Source organism: Xenopus tropicalis, chromosome 3 (genome assembly GCF_000004195.4).
Source record: "Xenopus tropicalis strain Nigerian chromosome 3, UCB_Xtro_10.0, whole genome shotgun sequence".
Taxonomy (NCBI): domain Eukaryota; kingdom Metazoa; phylum Chordata; class Amphibia; order Anura; family Pipidae; genus Xenopus; species Xenopus tropicalis.
In genome coordinates this window covers 83,680,091-83,701,361 of record NC_030679.2, presented here as the reverse complement: position 1 = coordinate 83,701,361, position 21,271 = coordinate 83,680,091, and the positions used below count along the sequence as shown (strand labels likewise).

General features: G+C 37.9%; 1 protein-coding gene across 1 annotated transcript in view; it reads left to right on the top strand.

The window, feature by feature from the left end:
• taf3 (TATA-box binding protein associated factor 3) overlaps positions 1-18,266 on the top strand; it is a 60,638-nt gene extending 42,372 nt beyond the window's left edge. Inside the window, exons 3-7 of the mRNA XM_004913043.4 lie at positions 2,923-4,748; positions 7,025-7,110; positions 12,074-12,320; positions 14,215-14,321; positions 17,287-18,266. Coding sequence (XP_004913100.1) covers positions 2,923-4,748; positions 7,025-7,110; positions 12,074-12,320; positions 14,215-14,321; positions 17,287-17,401 — 2,381 coding nt within the window. The 3' untranslated portion in view covers positions 17,402-18,266. The remainder of the gene's footprint in view (positions 1-2,922; positions 4,749-7,024; positions 7,111-12,073; positions 12,321-14,214; positions 14,322-17,286) is intronic.
• The last annotated feature ends 3,005 nt before the right edge of the window (positions 18,267-21,271 follow it).

Below are 21,271 nucleotides of genomic sequence, written 5' to 3'. Positions count from 1 at the left end.
TTTTTGATAATAATTAGTGTATCGTCCCTATGAGGTTAACTCAAAATGATCCCTATAGTGGCCAGTAATGGAATATGTGCAGTTATCTCCAAGCTAATCCATAAGTAATGGAACTGGAATATATCTCTGATTTCTCTCTTCGGTGTTTCCAGAGTGCTATAGAACGAGACAACAATTATGGCAAGAGGAAGCCACTGGAGGCCAGAGAAAAAATATCTTATCGAAGACAATTAATCAAGAAACTTATATTGCAGAACAGTTATTCAAATCTAATTCTTAAATCACTTTAAAGCCTTAAGTCCTGAGATACTTTTACAGAATTTTTCCAAGGTCATATTTTGCATCAGACCATGTTTTGCATAAGGTGATCAAGTTGGCATTTAGTACCAAACAGTCACCAGTTTGTTTACACAAACTATAAACACTTTACCAAAATATATAATAAAAGTTTGCAAAGGTACTTATTAGGGAAACTAATGGTTTATATTTCTATTATATTTTTCTGCTTTAAATTTACCTTATAGAGTAGTTGTTTATGGATAGTGGTGTTGTCCCATTACCGTCACTCACTGAAGGGATTGTAAAATATGTAACATAGTTTGTAGATTTTTAACTGAAAGATGAATTTAGTAAATGGATACTATACAATTAGTGTTGCTTTTGTTTGGAATACATTTTTCTTGCATCAGTGGTGGATTCTGAAAAGGTTATTGCCATGTTGCAGTAGCTTTCTAAACAGCTTTCTAAACAATTTCACTTAAAAGTGAAGTGAAGTGAAGGTTGGGATTGTTTTCTCTGGGGAAAAAAGCGCTTGCGAGGAGACATGATTACTCTGTACAAGTACATTAGAGGGGATTATAGGCAGATAGGGGGTGTTCTTTTTTCCCATAAAAATGATCAGCACTTCAGAGGCCACCCCTTTAGAGTAGAGGATCGAAACTTTTAAGCAGCAAAAGTGGGGGGTTTTTTACAGTGTGGGCAGTGAGGTTGTAATGGCAGATTCTGTTAATGCCTTTAAGAGGCACTTGGAGGAATTCTTGAACAAGCATAGTATCCAAGGCTATTGTGATACTGAAATCTACAGTTAGTATTGATGCTGGTATATATGGTTTATGTATGTGAGTGTATAGATAGGTCTGTATAGGTTTGTTTGTGCTGGGTTCACTTGGAAGGGTTGAACTTGGGGGACTCTGGGATTTTTTTCAACTCTATGTATCTATAAGACCACATATCTAGGGCCACTTGCTTCAGTGGACAATCAGCTGATCGGCATTCTATTATCAGTAACATCATCCAAAAGCACACTGTGCATGTGCAGTGCTGCCAACCACAATCGGGAAGATAAGATATTAATTGGAAGATTTCATAACCAGATGTAATGCAGACGTATAATAAGTCCTGTGCACAAAATTTTAGTTAAATGTTTTGTTGGGCATTACCACAGCTACTACATTATACATGTGTCTCTATTGTTTTTTCTTTTGTGTGTATTGACTGTTAAACTTCCTCTTCTTATAGTCCATGCAGTGTTAACTTTAAGCACAAAGATTAATGATACCAATTTGTTTCATCTGACAGGCTGGGAATATTGGTGAAGATTTTCTTATCATAAATCAAATTATAAATAACCGGTGGGATGCTCTTTAAATATCTGTGGTGTAAGAGCAAGAACTTTTGGTACCCTAGTCCTGAATGTATCCTTATAAACTCCAAAGTCACACTGTCATCTGGGCTGGCTGCGGTTATGTGATACAACATTATTACCATATAGATTAGTCCATTTATAAAATAATGTGCCATTTCTACTTTCCTTGTCCATGTAGCATCCCTTTATTATTTTGCTTACTAACTTTTTATATTTGTAACTGAAAGTATTGTGCATATTTTTTTTTGGGGGGGGGTGAAGATGTTATATATTTTTGAAAGGCTTTTAGCATACTTTTACTATGTGATTGCTTTTTCTTACTTTACTGCAATTCTTTGTATGTGCTGAATTTTTTTTTTTATATTTACTGCTTTGGTTCTTTTACCAAGCTTATTCTGTAAGGCACAAATCATGTATCCATAGATGCTGTGTAATATCTGGTTCTCCATTTACTAGAAAATATTTTAACTAAAGACCACACAGGAAAGGTATCTGACGTTAAAGGTTGTCAACATTGTTCTGTTATGTGTTCCATTATGTTTAAACACTGCATTTAAAATTCCGTTTATTTTCAGTACATCATACTGGATAACGGGTCCTATTATTACATAGTATTCGTAACTGTGTCACACCCCTTGGCATGGGGCCAGTAAGGTTCATCCATAGATCCATAAAAAGACCAGTATTATTCAGTGAAGTTACTAATTACAGATATGTGACTCCCTTTTACTTTGGGGTAGTTCTATACCCATTTTAACCGCACAACTTGGGGATGGTTATATCCATATTTTGGAAGGGAAAAAAAAGTTGTAATGACCACATTTTTATACATCCTTTCTTTATCTCTGCATCTTTTATACAAGAAGTGAATATAAGGACATGTGGTTCCCCCTTTGCATGTTATTATTGCTTTTTCTGCTATGTTTGAAAAGTTAAGGGTTTTTATTTTTAAGTAAACAAAAAAAGTTGTGCATGGACACTGGATTATAAAAAGTCTACATACCCCTGCAAAATAGCAACAAAGCAATGGCTTCACCAAAGGGGGATCAGTATTCTAGGTTTTGTATGATTTCATTTTTCCACTAAACTGATTTGGTTTACTTTGTATAGACTGCCATTTTGCAATAAAGGTGGAAAAAGTTCTGACAGGATTTATCTGTTTCTTCTTTTGTATTAAACAGTAACCTGTCATTTTTATCCAGTGTTTTATTGAAAGTCATTGTATTCTTTGAAAGCATTGAATACTTAAAATGTTTTTTTTTTTTTCCAATTCTTAGAGGAAGAAGAAGAGCAGGTGCCCACAGATGGAGGAACATCAGCAGAAGCTATGCAGGTTCCCCTTGATGAAGAAGGAGAAGAAGGAGAAGGAGAGATGGAAGATGAAGAGACTGTCAATGATGAAAATTATTTAAGTAAAAGGCCACTTGATAGTCCAGAAACTATGGAAATGCCTTTTGCAAAACGAGCAAGATTAATGAATAATAAAGGTGATATTTTAGATGGCTCTTTAGAACCTCGAGAACCACTTAGTTCAATAAACTCTCAGAAAGTCCCATCTGTGCTTTCCCCTGCTCATAAACTAGACAGTCAAGACCTAGATGTCTCTTCTTCTGACCAAATAATGTTAAGTCCTGTTTCAAAATCCCAGGCTCCTCCACCCAAACCCAGTGAATCAAAGTCTTTGATTTCAAAAACTAAATCAAAAGGTGGTTCTCCAGGACAAAAAATAAAGTCTCCAAAAGCAACCCCTATTTCATCTGTTCTTGGCAGTCCAATACGTTCACCAAAAAGTGGACCAAAAGAGAGAAAATCTCCTGGACGTGCCAAAAGCCCCAAGAGTCCTAAGAGTCCAAAAGTTCCTTTGTCTACTCCACCACCTGCTTTAAAAATAGAAATTCCAAATCGGACTCCATTAGCTACTTTAAGTGAAAAAATTGTCAGAGAGAATATACAGATAAAGCAAAATCAAACACCACTTGATTCTGACAAGTTAAATGTGGAAATCCCCTCAAAGAAACCATCAATAGCTGATAATACCATTGAAGATTCAATTGATGCAGTAATTGCTCGTGCTTGTGCAGAGCAAGAACCTGATCCTTTTGAATTTTCATCAGGCTCAGAATCTGAGGGTGAAGTTTTTACTAGCCCTAAAAGACTTACTATTTCAGAGCCCACCACACCTAAGCTTTCGGCATCTGGCATCAATCTTGGGAAAACATCAAGTACTCCAATACCTGCTTCTGTGGGGACTTCTAGCTCTGACATTTCATGGACAATGGATGACTCTATCAACGAAGTGATTAGAAAGGTCAGCCAAGAAACCCCAACAAATACACCTGCCAATAATCCTCCATGTTTCTCCTCGCCTTCTGCTTCACCCCCTACTCCAGAACCACTTTTAAAGACTTATGAAGACAAGGCTAAATTGCCATCTCCTATTGAACCAAAAAAAAAGACAAAAAAAGAACAGAGAGCGAAAAAGAAGAAAGACAAGGACAAGCTAAAGGATAAAGACAAAGAAAGGAGTAAAGACAAAAACAAAGATAAAACTAAGGACAAGGAAAAAGATAAAGAAAAGGATGGTAGCAAAGATGGAAAAGTTTTATGGAAGGACTCCATTAAAGATGAGGATTCTGAGCTGCACAGATTTAAACTTAAAGAATTTAATGAAATTGACTCTAAATCCAAGCAGAAAGAAAACTGTGGAAAGAAAGACAAAGAGAAACATAAGGATAAAAAGAAAGATAAGGAAAAGGGGAAGAAGGATAAAGACAAGAAAGAAAAAGGAAAGGATAAGACCAAGGAAGAAAAAATTAAATCTCCATCTACACCTATTATGTTATCATCTAAGGACATTGCATTGCCCATGATAAGTACTCCAAATGCAGTCAGACTGCCGTCATTGCTGCCCACTTTGTCCCCTCTTCTTCCGGAGAAATTATTTGAAGAGAAGGAAAAGCCCAAAGAGAAGGACAAAAAGAAAGACAAGAAGGAAAAAAAGAAGAAGAAAGACAAAGAGAAAGTGAAGGAAAAAGAAAAGGAGAAGAAAGAAAAGGAAAAAGAGAAGGATAAGAAGGAAAAAGAAAAACATAAGCATGAGAAGGTAAGCTTGTTAATTGCAAAAGTCTACTGTGTTATGCAGTATAAATGCTAGTACAGTACTACTTTAATTTTGGCCTTATCTGTATAGTTCAGCCTAAATACTATGTCTGTGAAATGTGAAACCCTTGTAGTTTCCTTGTTGTTAAATTCTTAGCTTTTCTAAGATTTAAAAAGAGGAGGGGGTGAGAAACCGAGGAAAGCAATAATAACAGATTAAATTGACAAGACTGCCCACTAGCCATCAGAAAGCTCCTGTCAGGAAGATAAACTATAAAGCTCACATGCTCGGAAGAATCCTTGCATTGAATGAAATTGTAAAGCTGATAGCTGATAAGTGTTTCTGAAATCCACCTTTCTCCTGCTAGCAAGGATTTTATAAATGTCTATCTCTTTAAATTATGGGCATTTGGCAAGACTGTCTTGTTGTGTATAGGGAAAAATCAAAAAAAAAAAACTTTATCAGTTATGCCTAAGGTATGTGAAAAGAAACCTAATTCTGCAGTTTGAAATAAAAAATACAGCCTAGAGAATAGGGGTTTTAGATATCTGTTGGTAGTTTTTATGATAAGAGCGCTGTACAGCTTTGCATGAGTATTTAGACCCTTGACTAGTTCTATTATTTTACCGAATAATAAATCCTACAGTGACATTCTATTCTATGCCATATTTTTATTTCACTTTATTGCAATTCAAAATATTTTTATGTGATTTTGTTTTCTATTGGAAAAAATGATGTAATAATTATTCTATTTGCATTAGTAACGACTACACACCACACTTGAGTATTTTATAGAGCTTGAAATATTTATGCAAACAACCTAAATTGACAAAGTGAAAGTAAAAATGTGCCATCAAAAAGCTGTCATATAGAAGTCAATGGCAACTGTCTTTCTTTTTTTTTTTTTTAATTGGCTAATCTGTTTTTCACACTTTCTTTGGTGTTTTTTTTTATTCATGCTTTTTTTTTTTTTTATATAAAAGGTTCTTTTAATAAATCACTGGGCATTCATGGTTTTAGAGAAAATTAGTTTATTACAGGTATGGGATCCCTTATCGGGAAACCCGTTATCCAGAATGCTCCGACTTACGGAAAGCCTGTCTCCCATAGACTCTATTATAATAAAATAGTTGAGAATTTTAAAACTGATTTCCTTTTTCTCTGTAATAATAAAACAGTACCTTGTAATTGATCCCAACTAAGATATAATTAATCCTTATTGGAAGCAAAATAATCCTATTGGGTTTAAATAATGTTTTATTGATTTTTTTTTTTAGTAGACTTAAGGTATGGAGATCCAAATTACGGAAAGACCCCATATCTGGAATACACTTGGTCCCGAACATTCTGGATAATGGGTCCTATACCTGTATATTATATCTCGCCACTTCATCAGAAGCTACTGATAAGTATCTTCTGATGAAGTGAAGTGGTGAAAAGCCATGAAAAAATGGTATCTCTAAGCTATATAAGCTGGCAATATACAGGCTGTGTTTTAGGAAACAGAGGATGATGTCCAGCATAACTAATTTGATGACAAGTTGCGCTGATGCAATTTCAAGCCTACATTCAGATCTCTATACAGATGTTTTGACCTGCAGTTCCAGGTCAGTTGATGACCTTTAAGCTGCTCTAAAGAAATTCTATAAAAGGATTGTCCTGTATGTGACTAGCTTTACTGAGAACTATTTATACTTACTGAGTTACTGTAGATATGTTACTGTAGTTATCTGGATTGTGTCTGTGTAATGTATTTAAATGGCAGTATACCCCATTGGTTACCATGAGTTCAGTGAATAGGGCTTTTGCTGAACATATTCTTTGCCTGTTTTACCACGAAAAATCTGGGGTTTCTTTGGGTGTGTTTTCCTTATTTCTTTAGCTAAACGGAGCAAATAGGGAAAGTTAATGTTTCTACATGTTTGGTCATCGCAAGGTAGACAATTATTAGATTACCAGTGCACAGATATTCTCTCTGAATAATGGACTTCTACTTATATGTAAACTAAAACAGGGTGAAGCAAGGTGATTGTATACTGGTAATCTAACGAAATGTGAAGCGTTGTGTATATAGATAATACATTCTAAATATAGGATATTTACAGCCCAATATAGCATTTACTAATACACAGGGTGCTCCTTAATATATATCATTGTTTCAATATTGTAACAATTGTATATTGTAAATATTGTATCAATATATACCTTTGTTTTTTTTTTTCTTGTTTTTTTTTTATTCTAGGTGTGAACTTGGTCTAATCTCTCTAATCTATATTTAGCAGGTCAAAGCAGAATTGTCTATTCCTGCTGCTTCTCCTGTAATCCCCAGACTAACTCTGAGAGTGGGTGCCGGACAAGACACAATGTAAGTACTAAAAATTAACAGATTTAAGTGACAACCCTAAGGGCTGTGACACACAGGGAGATTAGTCGTGCCGCAACAAATCTCCGTTGTCGCAGGCGACTAATCTCCCCGCAATGCCATCCCACCAGTTAGAATTTAAATCACAGTGCCGCGTATGCCATCCCACCGGCGATTCTAGCCGGTGGGATGGCATTGCGGGGAGATTAGTCACTTTTAAATGACTTGTCATTTGAAACTGAAGCCACTTGCAATTAATGTAATATGTTATACCAATGAAAACAAGAACGTTGCTGCCTACCGTGCATGCTAAGGCCAACATTCTACTTCCAGGGCTGCCAAGCGAGTACAGCAAGGGAAATTTACTCTGTTCTACTCTAATGCAATTAGACCTCATTTTGTTGCTTTCATAAATAAAAGGTCAGTCTGCAAATTAAGCTTATCTCTGGCCACAGTTTCCATAAACTGTTTTTTAATGTTTTTAGCAGATGTTATCTGCAGTGGTCTGGGTGGCGATAGGTAATTTAAACCTAATATTTAAAATTGTGAGTTTTAAGGAATGCATTACAGCATTCTCTCTGCATTATTATCAGGATACAGATCACTCATTTATTTAATGCAAGTAGGCATTTAACATATAACATCTACTGACCACTAAAGTAATAAGTTGAACACTAAAATGGAAAATAGTGTTTTCAGTAGATGAAGATGCTCGGTGTCTTGCTCACTTATTTTCTTTTTACCATTTAATCTGCCAGCATTTTCCATTTTGAGGGAAAAAACACGTAGTTTAATATCAGCCCTATGAGGAAAATTTTGATTATTTAGGATGCTTTTTTTTCCCATATTTACTCCACTAAACTGCTGTTTTACCTCAGGTAGAGTTAGTGGAAGCTACTTGTTCTTTACATGCATTTGTATGCCCCAAAATGGTCGCTTGTATAGAAAGTTTCCTCAAAATGTAGCTGGCATAGCACTGACAGGCCTTTTTCTTGCAAAAATGGTATTTTCCCCACATACATTTTTAACAAACCAAAAAAATACCTGTCATAAATAGAGATACTGCACAATTTAAAAAAATAATATGGTATCTATAATGGTATTCTGAAAAATCTAAAATTTATTAACGCTAATTCCTGTAGTGTTCTAGTTAGAGGACGTATTCCCTTCCCCCTTCTCCCTCCCCAACCACATCATGGGTGGCCCTGAAGGCTGTACTTGGCCTATGTATGCAATAAGGTTTATTAGATCTTATGGAATCTGATCTAAAATGTTTGAGAGCACCAGTACTTTAATATGTACAGTTTTATAGAGATAACTGACTTGTAAAGATCAATACCACATCAGTACAGTTATTATTTTTAAAGCACCACACTGGAAATAAACATGAACGATATTGCAAGGCCAAAGCTGTCTGTAAGAATAAAGTGACCACAAAATGCCATTTTTTTTTTTTTTTTTTTTTTTTTAAATATTCATTCTAGCAAATTTGTAAACCTACATTCTAACAAATGTGAAAATGTCTTTGTACTCCTAATGGAATTTCTAAAAAACCAGCTCAAAGCGCTCAGTTTACGGAAACAATAAAAATTTGCCTTGCCCTTTAAAAGTGCAAATATCGCACCTGCCTTTCCATGGGTTATAAAGCTGCCATTTTGGTGTTTGCATACACTGAAAGAATAGGGATCATCAGAGGCCCCTGTATGGGCACATGCAAATTGTGTTTGCCCTTCACCTTGGCTCTTTATGTGTAGCTGAGAAGGACAGGTAGCTCTTTAGTGACTTGCAAGGCTGTGGGTTTGCATTTCAGGCCAAGCATCCCATGACCCACTCTATTTATTTCACTGTTTTGTGGTGGAGAAACAGGTAAAGGAATCCTGCAGAAAAGCCCTCCTTCTGCACATTTTTATGAATAAACCTAGTGTTTGCAGCAGTTAGGCCAGCGTGACCAAATCCTCCAAAAACGTAATGCTAGCAGCATGGGGCTATTGTGGGACACAGCTGTGGGCGGTGTTGGTTACTCTGCTAGAGATTGCTCATTCAACAGAAGTCTATGAAGGAGAACTCGCAGTGGAATTAAATAAGAAGGGGAAAAAATGATACTGCAGAGGGAAAAATGTTGAAGTATTTACCACTGCTTGGAAAATGTGAAACAATGGAGACTTGGCAATCCCAGGCTGTTTTTATTGCTGTGCTAATGGGCCTCCAAATGATTTTACAGTGTGGAAGTAGGTGGTTTATTGCTAAAAAAAAAAAAAAAAAATAAACCTTAAACAGCTGCATGGTTGGGTTAAAGACTGAATATAGAGAATATAGAGTGCAGAAATGCACAGCAATGGCCTTTTACCCAGTTTTTACATCCGTATTTAGGGACATCATAAATTATACATCTTCATCAGAAAAGGAATTGAGAATTACAGAAATTTATGAGTTTTACATTTTTTATTGGGGTTTATAAGCAGAGGAAAAAAAATAATAGCTACAATACAATTAAACTTACAACAAACAAAGTAAAGAAAAACAATAAAAAAGTGGTGATTCTTATTTTATCTACTGTTAAACAGTTACACATGACCCTTTGTATTTGTCAAAGTTATTTTTTTCCAGTTTAGTCTCCCCAAGATGCTAGATAGGTTTGGTTTTCCTCTTAACTTGGGAAGCAGTTTCAGGGGCACAGTAAAATATTTTGTATTTTGGCTTGTAGCGGTAGTTCCTGTAGCTGTGTGCATGTGGGTTACCACTTAGTGGCGTACTGGTCAAAGCCCAGATTCGGTAAAGGCAGCTCTGGGAGGAATAAGGAATTGTATTAAATATCCAGTTTCAGCTTTAAATTGTTCGATAAAATGGTACAATAAGAAACAGGCCACAACAGTAAGAAGTAGGTGATTTTTAGACTGTTAAAAGAAGCAGCAGGAGTTATTAATGAGGCGCAGTACAAAAGCCAAACACCACAGGAATTTAAATCTAATTACTGCATATAAATAACCAGTGTCTGATAAGAGGTTGTATACTTTCCTCTTTGACATCTGGCCTTAGTTATGCAGTATTTATTTTGCAATGGAGTATGAGTCTTAATATTCTTTAGTGCGTAACATAAATAAGGAAATTTTCATTTCCAAGGCTTAAATGATTACTTGGCACTGCCCATTTTTGACAGATCTTAAGAATAACTGAAACTGGACCCATAGCTTCAGTTAAGTTAAACTTGGATGGCTTGTTAAGGCAGGATTCTTTTATAGAGACTTGTGGCGTTCTATTCAGAATGCATGTCGTCTCTGACCAAGCTTTACATAGTGCAAAACCCTAAAGGTGGCCATACATGGGTGGATTTAAGCAGACCATTCAGGTCCTTTAGGCCTGATATCGATCTGGTGGGTTTCATTTTCCTATCCGATCAAGAACTGCGTTGGCTCATTGATGCAGTCCTCCACCAAGGCCCTTTGTGATCTGTTTATTTAGCTTGCAGGGCTTTATGGTTTTAATCACAGTTCATGGGCATCTTGTAGTTCTTTGCACAGGTATGGGATCTATTCTCTAAAATATCTGGGATCTGGGGTTTTCCAGCTAAGAATTGTTTTATGTAATTTGGATGATCATAAGTCTGATAAATAAAAATAGATAAACCCAGAGGGTTGTTTTGCAGCCAATATGGGTTTATGTAGCTTAGTTCGTATCATGTACAAGGTAGTGTTTTATTATTACAGAGAAAATGTCAATCATTTTTTAAAAATGTAAAATATTTGCCAGATGGACACAGTGGGAGAAGGTCTTCCCATATTTTGGAGTTTACTTTGATATCAGTTTTTTGGCTAAGTGATTCCATAGCTATTCCATGGATAGTGGGAAGCCACCCACGTTGATTTTTGGAATATGGTAATCTTCAGGGAGAAAAACTGATTAAATATGTATAATGCAGGAGACTGAGTATCTTGCCCTAGACAAATTGGGTGCCTGGGTGAAAAAACTAACAATTGATTGGTTGCTGAGGTGCAAAAACCCCAGTGTTCATAAATGAACCCTTGTGTGAAAGAATCATAGCATTAAAGAACAAGGAAACCCTAGTTCACTTGGGGATATCAATACCCCCCCCCTCCCTTGTGGACCCCCCAAAACCAACCCGACCTGTCACTTCATTATTTATATACATGTGCTCAATACTTCAATCTCCAATATAACTGGAGGGGTTGGGCTGGCACAAGTATATAAATAAGCAACGGCCATCCAAATGAGGGGAAATCAAAGTAAGCTGTACGAGCAGTGTGAAGCCAAAAACAAAATTTGACCACCACCTGCCTGCAAAATTCTCATATATATTAAAATCTATTTAAATGATAAAAACAAAAGCATAATAACTTTTCACTCTTCATTTGTCTCTTTTCCAAGGACCATTCAGCAGCCATGCCTTTGGTGGAGCAGGACTTTCTTTGAACTAAAAGCAGCACTAAAGCTAAAAGTAGATATGTGCCCTTTAGCTGCTAGAACAAACATGTTTTTCACACCGTTTAGTCCATTTTTAAGCAGTGTGTATAGCAGGACTTATTCTGCTCTTGGAGGCTTTCAGTGCTGTCCTATACCAACAAATGAATTTGACTCTTCCTTGTTACTAAAGGTGTAACTTATTTCTCTCCATTTTCATAAAATAATTCAAAATTCAACATATTTCCTTTTTCTCTGTAATAATAAAGATATAATTAATCCTTATTAGAAGCAAAACAATCCTATTGGGTTTATTTATTTAATATTTGAATAATTTTTTGCATAACAGGCCTCATACCTGTACATATTAATTAACTTACTGTTTCTTAAAAACTTGCCGGTAATGGGAATTGTAACCAGTCTGGTAAAGACAGGATATCTAATCATCTGGCATTATACATATAAACGTAATTGTTGTAGGAATCTATGAAAACTGGATGTACATTGACGCAAACGTATACATTTAATGTTTTTTTTTTTCTCTTTAAAGTGTTATCAGCAAAGTCGTATCTGCTCCAGAGTCTAAAGCAGCCCCTCCACCATCGTTGCCCAAATCTCCACCTCCAACACCTTCTCCAGCTCCAGCACCTATTCTTGTTGTCCCCCCTCAAGCTCCACCAGCTCCAGCAGCTGCATCACCAGCTCCAACTCCAGCCCCTTCTGCACTCACTTCAAATGCTGGTTCCTCTAAAACCCCTGTCCGAAGTGTTGTGACAGAAACAGTCAGTACCTATGTGGTGAGTACTCACCTTTTTGTTTTTCTTTTACATGCCTGTAGTATAAGGTACACATAATAAGCTGTAACCCTTTAATTGGATCAGTTTGGTATTCACAGCCATAGTTTCATAAATTACATGGTTAGGTGAAGGGGTTTTTCTCAGTCTCTTGAACAACTACAGACAGTTTAAACAATTTTGATATTAATGCTTTTGATATTTTATCCTTACATGAACCCCTATGTATATGAGTAATCGCATTACTTCCTGGATCAATAACCTTGGGTTCGATCAAAATCCCACCTAACTTATTGAGACTGTTCAGCTATAGGCATATATTGATATTGCCTTTTAATACATTTTTATATTCCCAACCTACTCGGATTTCCTTGAATGACATCCTTAATTTAATAAAACCAAGTTCACAGAGCTTACCATTCAAGTGAATAGCAAGTGATCAGGGAGTAGGTAGTGGAGTTGTATTAACCACCCCATGTGGTATAGCCTTTATAAAGTCCTTTGAAAACACAGGAAAAGAATATGATGACTTCATTGACTTTATTCTAAAGACCCCCTTCATTTGCCGGTGGTTATATATGACCCATGGCTGTTTAATGTACAGTATAACATTTATCAGAAAAATGTTAAATGGTTTGGACCCCCTGCTGCTTTACTCAGAGAATTTCCTTGTAATATTTCTGTGTGTTTTTTTTTTTAAGCAACGATGTTAGTAGTTCATGAACTTTTGAGTTTCAAAATTGCTGCTTTTCCTGTTAAATTTCACTTATCCTTTAATTCAAATTGTTAGATGTCATAAAGTAAACGGAAAGTTACTGAGTAACAACTTTTTATATCCCTGATCTTATCAGCAAATTGAATAGAACCATTTGGCTAATAAGTAAAAATGCTAATAAGGAACAGTTTCCTATAGTGCCAGCACAAAGCATACTTATCTTGTTCTCTGCTTGTAATGCCGAACTATAAAGTAGGAATGCAACGATTTGTACATGTACAGAACAATCCTGAATTAATATATTTACTTTGCTAAAGAGCTGTGAGATCTAAACATAAGTTAAATTAAAGGATCGCTTCCAAGCCTCAAAATTCTTAGTTCAGTTAAGGGCTGTGGCATACGGGGAGATTAGTCACCGGGCGACTAATCTCCCTGACATGCCATCCCACTGGCTAAAATGTAAATCGCTGGTGGGGTGGCATACGCAGCACAGCAAATCACTTTGGTGATTTCGGCAAATCGCTGTGCCGCGTATGCTATCCCACAGGCACTTTACATTTTAGCCGGTGGGACGGCTTTTCGGGAGATTAGTCGCCCTGCGACTAATCTCCCCGTGTGCCACAGCCCTTAGACAACCAATTTTGCTGCTTCATGCTGATGGGTCTGATATATCCCTGCTTTAGGTGGAAGGACTTCAACATAAATATACTCATAGCACTTTCTTTGTCCAGAGAGGTATCCTTCACCTCTTCTGCCCTTTTAAGTTATGTTCTTCCATTTATCTTATCCCAATTACTTCTACTTTGTACTTTAACTGGCAGACTTTATGGTCTCTGCCATCTGCATTACCAATTTATAAATCAGGGCATTTTGGCCATAACACCACGTGCAATGTCATTTCCTGTTACAGAGCAGGAAATATGTGGTGTCCAGCCTTTACAGTTATACAATATAAAATATGCTTGTAGAGTGAATAATTAATTTTAAAATGCTAATGTAACACCTAGCATTGCTAGGAGTACACACATACATACATACATACATACATACATACATACATATACATGACCTGTGATTATGTACAGTCAATCTAAAGTAATTCCAGAAGGCATTAAACTAGATGGTATTTTCCTCCTCCATACTGTAAGGAGTGCGCCATTAACAACTCAGTATCTATTTTAGATCCGAGATGAGTGGGGCAACCAGATTTGGATCTGTCCCGGATGTAACAAAGCAGATGATGGCAGCCCAATGATTGGTTGTGATCTATGTGATGACTGGTACCACTGGTAAGATCTTTTATTCTACCACTTACTTTTTTTTTATTGTTTTCTTTAAAGGGGGCATATAGTATTAAAACAATGTGCCCATGCATACTCCTCTTTGTATAGAAGAAATGTGCTGAAAAGATGTGTTTCGGGTTGAACTATTAAGAATTTCTCCAAAAGCCCTTCTAGTCCCCCCCATCTGGTCTACTTGTTGCTAACTACTTTCCCAGGCTGTGCAGAGCAGGTAGCAGCACACTGCACTGTAGAATAGGAACCAATCAGAAGCTAGGTGGGACCTGACCTGAAACCTGCCTTTGTGTGAATGCAGGGCTGTGATTGGCTATCCATCTCCTACTGTGCTTCCATTTTGCCAATCAGCAGTTATTGAAAATTATAAATATGATAAAAAACCATAGCTTAGAAGAATATTTGCCTTTAGGAAATACATTCATCAAAGTGTCTGTAGCCAGAACATTGTGCAAAGTGGCAAAGAAAATTTCTAACCTCTAAATATACGGGCTGCATGGACAGGCATCCTGCAGGGGTAAAGTGCCACCTAACAACGTGGCACCCCCCTCAGGGATTGTACCTTTTTTTGTTGTGTTGAAAAAGGAACTATAATAAAAGGAAGTTAGAGTCCGGCTTCCAAACCAACATTTGTTAAATGGCCCCACACATCACAGAAACCCCTAAGTTAACTATCACTGCGATCTGTTCATTCAAAAAGTATGAATAAATACCATTTTTTAGGGATGCACCGAATCCAGAATTCAATTCATGCTTGGTTGAACCGAATGTGAATCCTTTAAATCCTGTGACTTTTTGTCACGTAACCAAGGAAGTTAAAAAATGATTACAGTCCTCTTTAGCCCCTCTGTGGCCCAATGTTCGGATTCGGATGTGTATGTTCGGATTCAGTTTGGTATTCAGCCGAATCTTTTATGAAGGGTTTGCCAGATCCCAAAATAGTGGATTTGGTGCGTGGATTTTGATATGCTAAAATCCAGCGACAAAACAGTTCTTTTTCTGCATCATTTGAAATTTTGGCAGGGGAGGAGGGACTAAAATTGCAACAACTTGCACGAACTACATAACCCACAGTGTATTATTACCCTGTGATGTTACTATGACATCACATGTTCAGGGAATTAGAAGAAAAGAAGGCACTCCATAATAATATTAGAAAAAAACAGGGAGCTGTGGGATTTGAAGGATGCAGGCTGAACGCGGGCTCAGAATAGTCGACTGCTGCTGCATTTTTATTTTTTTTTTGAGTTTCAAAGTAGTCAGCCAGATCAGCAGGAGAACAGGGGGCCAGTCTTAGGTAACTGTTCCAAACCATATTATTACATTAAAAATTATGAAAAGGCTGCATATTTCTGCAAGATGTTTCTATTTTTCTATGATTTACCCCTCCGCCAGTGTAAAATTTTAAATCAAACAATTAAGACGTGATTAAAGTGCGCATTCCAGACTTTAATGTTTGGGACAACTGGCTTCAGCTGTTTGTGATACTCAGGCGTGTTGCATTGCTGCATTAGTGCAGGGATAAGGTACCTAAGCAACATGAGGAGAAAAGCCACGTCAATAAAAGACAAGGAAGCTATGAAGATGGAAAAACAAGAATAAAACCATTGGAGACATCAGTCAAACCTTAGAATTGCCAAAATTAACTGTCTGGATTATCACGTAGAAAAAAGTATGCACTGGTGAGCTCTGTTCAGAAGGCAGGTGTGTCTTTGTCAGACTAATATCCGCAGAAGATTTCATGAACAGAAATACAGAGGCTACACTGCAAGATGTTAGCCACAAAAATACCCAGATTACAGTTTGCAAAAAAAGTACTTGAAAGAGCCTGCAGAATTCTGGACAGACGAGACCAAGATTAATATGTATCAGAGTAATGGCAAGAGGAAAGTGTGGAGACGAAAATGGACTAAGAAAAAGAACCAAAGCATACCATCTCATCTGTTAAACATGGTGTTGGGGATGTTATGGCTTGGGCATGTATGGCTGCCACAGGTACCGGCACATTTGTCTTCATTGATGATGTAACTGCTGATGGCAGTTGCACATTGAATTTGGAGGTGTATAGAAACATCTTATCTGCTCAAGTTCCATTAAATGCCTCCAAACTGACTGGAGATTGCTTCATCCGGCAACAAGATAATGATCCCAAACAAACTGCTAAGGCAACAGGGAAGCTTCTCAAAGCTTAAAAAATGAAAACATTTTTATGGCCAAGCCAGTCACCTGATTTAAATCCAATTGAGCATGCCTTCCATATGCTGAAGAGGAAACGTAAAGGGACAAGGAACAAGTAGGAGCTAAAGGTGGCTGCAGTAGAGGCTTGGCAGATCATCACCAGAGAAAATACTCAGCAGCTGGTGATGTGAATCGCCATTGCATGCAAGGGAAATACAACAACATACTAAACATGACTGGTTTAATATACCTGCAATTCATTTGTCTCAAACGTTATGGTCCCCTAAAATGAGGGGGGACTATAAAGTGTGTTGTCATTTCTGCATGGTGAAACTAAAATTTAAGAAAATTTTAAGTCTGGAATGTGAAGTTTAATCACGTATGAATTGTTTGACTTAAAATTTTACACAAAGAGGTAAATCAAAGGAAAATGTTTCTGTCCCATACATTATGGGGGGCACTGTATATTGCAAAGTTGCTTAAAACTATGTTTACTTTTCAAAAAGCTTTAGTTGTGTTTGTTTTAGGGATGCACAGAACCCAGTTTTTCTAGTTCGGCCGAACCCCTGAATCCATGTTAAGGGATTCAGCCAAATACCGAACCAAATCCTGGATTCGGTGCATCTCTAATTTGGGTGCAGTTCCCCTTTAAGTATATAATGATGGTATCTTTTGAACCTACAAGAATGCATTTTAGAAACCGGAGCACTTTGGGAAACCCAGACTAAAACTTAACAAACCCTAAACCTTCACCTCTTAATCTGTTGTTTTCTTTTATCAGGCCATGTGTTGGAATAAATGCAGCCCCACCAGAAGATGAACAGTGGTTCTGTACCAAGTGTGAAAGCAAGAAGAAGGATAAAAAGCACAAGAAAAGAAAGCACAAAGCTCACTGATATTTCCACTTTTACCTTCTATGTGCTGTTTTTGCTGTCACTGCTGTGTCAGACTCATGAGGAATACTGAGCTTCAATCTCTAAGATCTTTCAAGAATCCTGGGACTTGATGCGCCTGAGAAACGTTCAGCTGCAGGATGCTGCCATGAATAGGAATTCCTCATATTGCTGTTCCCAGAACAGCTATGTCTATAGAGAAGATGTATTTTCATCTAAAAAAAAAAACTGAATCTGAAGCATATTTGATCAGAGGAAAATTGTGATGTGTAGTATATGATTTTAAAACTGCTTTACAAGGACTGCACCAAAATTTGCATTGAACCCCATTGCTGTACCGGATATACCCATAAGAAAAGCAGTTATAAACATGAACCCTATACCAATATGTGTCAAGTACATATTTTTGTTATAAGAATATATAAATCATTTTCATTTTTTGTGCTAATATATAAATAAAACAACTGGCTCTGGCTTTGTGAAATATATATATATATTTTTTAAAAAATGTTTCTATTGTATCCATTTATTTCATAGCAGATTTCACTGATAACTGTAAAATATTTTAGATTTCTTTTGGTTTTATGTTTTTTTAACCGTATTTGATGTCAGATGATTACATTCTCTCCGTCCTCTTTTCTTTTTTTTCTCCCCTCTTCCCCATCGCCCCGATATGCATTTCTACACCATGCTAGCTCAGAATAGTTGGCATACCTTATTTTCTAGGTCCTCCAGTGCTGGTAAGTGTACAGAAACATGAATCTGTTGGTATTTCTGCTTGTTTTACTTAATACTAAAGCAGCCTTACATGTGTCCTGTTTCATCTGAACATATGATTTTGTAAATATTAAAGGTGTGTCTCAACTATTATGTGCCTACAATTTTTTCTGCTTTTATTACTATTACAATGACCATAACGGAAGGTATGTAATTGGTTCGAAAATCTGTAAATTGCTTTGGTCAGGAAAATAAAGAAATGGATTACTGCCACTATCTCTACATAAAGCAGTAAAATGATGTCAGACTTTTTGGTGATGGTGCACACAAATAGTTAACAGTGTTGTGCCTTCTAAATCCACCAAAGTTAACCACATCAATGACCCCACAAAAAGCCTTCATGCAAGGAAAACCAAAACAAGCAACTATTATCCACATATAGTAGAATTTCTACTAACAGACCCCCAACCCGCGGGAAGCGTATCAAATCCAGTCCAATTACAATATGGTAGAATTCCTCTTTTATAGACCATTTAGTTGGCATGGGGCAGCTGTAGTTTGTTTATTTTCATAAAAAGTATAAAATATTGCAGTTACATAGCAAAATGTATTTTAAAAAGTCACTTCCAGTAATGCAGTTCATTGCAAGGTGCAGGGGAAAGTTCTTTGCTCTGGGGTAAGGAAGTCACCGGTGTTCCTTGTTTCAGTGCTTTCCCCCTTTCATGAACAGAAGTCTTGACATGTTTTACACAACTTCCTCAGAGGAAGCCTAGAAGCGCTGTCATGACAACCAAGCTGGGTCCATATTATCATCTCTGAGGAAGTACTGATAACAAAACATTGTCTCTGGTTTAAAGGAACAGTAACACCAAAAAATAAGTGTTTTTAAAGTAATTGAAATATATAGCCATTCAAGCTGAAAAAAGGAGAAAAGGTACAGGTTACCTAGCAGATAACAGATAAGCTCGCTAGAATATAATGGGGCTTTATCTGTTATCTGCTAAGTAACCTGTCCTTTGAATGGCTGCCCCCATGGTTTCACAGCAGCTTTGTTTATATAAATTATAGTAGTCTTTCAGAGGCAAACACACCAGTTGTACCAGTGCAGGGCAACAGTGCATTATACCGTAATTACTTTTATACACTTTCATTTTTGGTGTTACTGTTCCTTTAACATGAGATTGCTCCTCAGATCAAACAGATGCTACTTGTGTAATAATTTTACTGTTGATCAGAAATGTTGTACATTATGTTTGGGTTTCTGTACCAGCCCAAGTAACCACAGCCCTTTGGGGCCACAGATCTTCTCTGCTAAAGATGCCCCAGTAGTCCCCCATCTTCTTTTCTGCTGATTCCCTGCACATGCTCTGTGCTGCTATCAGTTACTGAGCTTAGGGACTGACTCACAATATACTGTATATACAGGATACAAATGTCACAATATAAGGCTGATTAGTATAAAGATAATTACTGCATGGCAGCTCAGAAACCAGTGCATCAAAATGTAATTCAGCTTGTATTAAAGGGCAACCTCATTTTCTGCTTGATAATTTGTGACAACCCCCTAAGCTTAACTTCTCAACAGCTGCACAGAACACACTGACAATGTAGGTGCCACAGACACTTTTCAAGATAGGAAGCTCCTGTGACAAGTTCGAAGTCCTGGATCATTGCTGCTTATTAAGATGCTGAAACTTTAGGCTGGTGCAGTAAGTGCAGTATATAAAAAGAGGCCATATTTAGCCATATTTATTTTTAGGGTTTAGTTTTCCTTTAAGAGCCATCTCTGCGGCACTGTCCTTACACAGAAACCAAATGCATGCATACATGTTACATCATCCAGTGTATGGGCGGAGCTGTGTCTTTTACACCCACACTGCTTCCTATTACATTTACAAAATGGCACTATTTCCTAACTGGTAACCAGGGCCGCCATCAGAAATCACGGGGCCCCTCACAACAAAATTTTCTGGGCCCCCCTCCCACCAGTACAAAGGACTCACAGACATGAGACATTGGTAGCCACCAGGGCCCCCCTAATGCATTGGTAGTCAGCAGTGCCCCCCCCCCTAGGTCATTGGTAGCCAGCAGTGCCTCCCCAGTTCATTGGTAGCCAGCTGGGCCCCCCTAATGCATTGGTAGCCAGCAGTGCCCCCCCTAGTACATTGGTAGCCAGCTGTACCCCCCTAATGCATTGGTAGCCAGCAGTGCCCCCCCTAATGCATTGGTAGCCAGCAGTGCCCCCCTAGTACATTGGTAGCCAGCAGTGCCCCCCCCTAGTACATTGGTAGCCAGCTGTACCCCCCTAATGCATTGGTAGCCAGCAGTGCCCCCCCTAGTAGCCAGCTGTACCCCCCCTCCCCCAGTACATTGGTAGCCAGCACAGCACGGCTCCTCCAGCGTCTACTTCGTCAGCGGCGGCGTCTCCTTCTTCAGGGGCGGCATTGGCGTCTTCTTCAGCAGCAGTGCCAGCGGCGGTGGATTCTGACTCCCCCGGCGAGGTCCTTCCTGGAGACACCTCTGCGCTTCTGAGTGCCGAACTAAGACAGGCCCTTTTATAAGGTTGCGCCCTGTGCGTACTGACGTGCATGTACGCACTGGGCGTGACCAATAGGATCCCCCGCTGACCACAAATGACAGGGCCCGGAGCTGATTAAAGGGGGCCTGAGCTACTAAGAAAACTTTAGCATGGCCGGGCCCCCTTTTAAAGTTAAAATCGTCCGGGCCCGGGACGATTGTACCCCCTGTGCCCCCCTGATGGCGGCCCTGCTGGTGACCAGTGAGTGACACGCAAATTATCATATAATGGAGGCTCAAAGTGAAAGATGAAAGGAGCAACATTTACTAACAAGTTCATTAGGTTCAATTATGATTTTTGACAGTGTGATTAAGTGTTTTCTTTTACCTATATCATCAGACCCGTAGCAGCAATGATCCCCGAAACACAAGATGATAGCTGGACTGTGCCTGTAATTCCTTCAGGTTTTATATGTGAGCAGTTCCCATTGCACTTATACCAGGGGTCCCCAACCTTTCTTTCTCGTGAGCCACGGTCAGATGTAAAAAGACTTGGAGAGTAACACAAGCATCATAAAAGTTCATGGAGGTCCCAATAAGGGTTAAGATTGGCTATTAGGCAGCCTCTATGCGCACTAT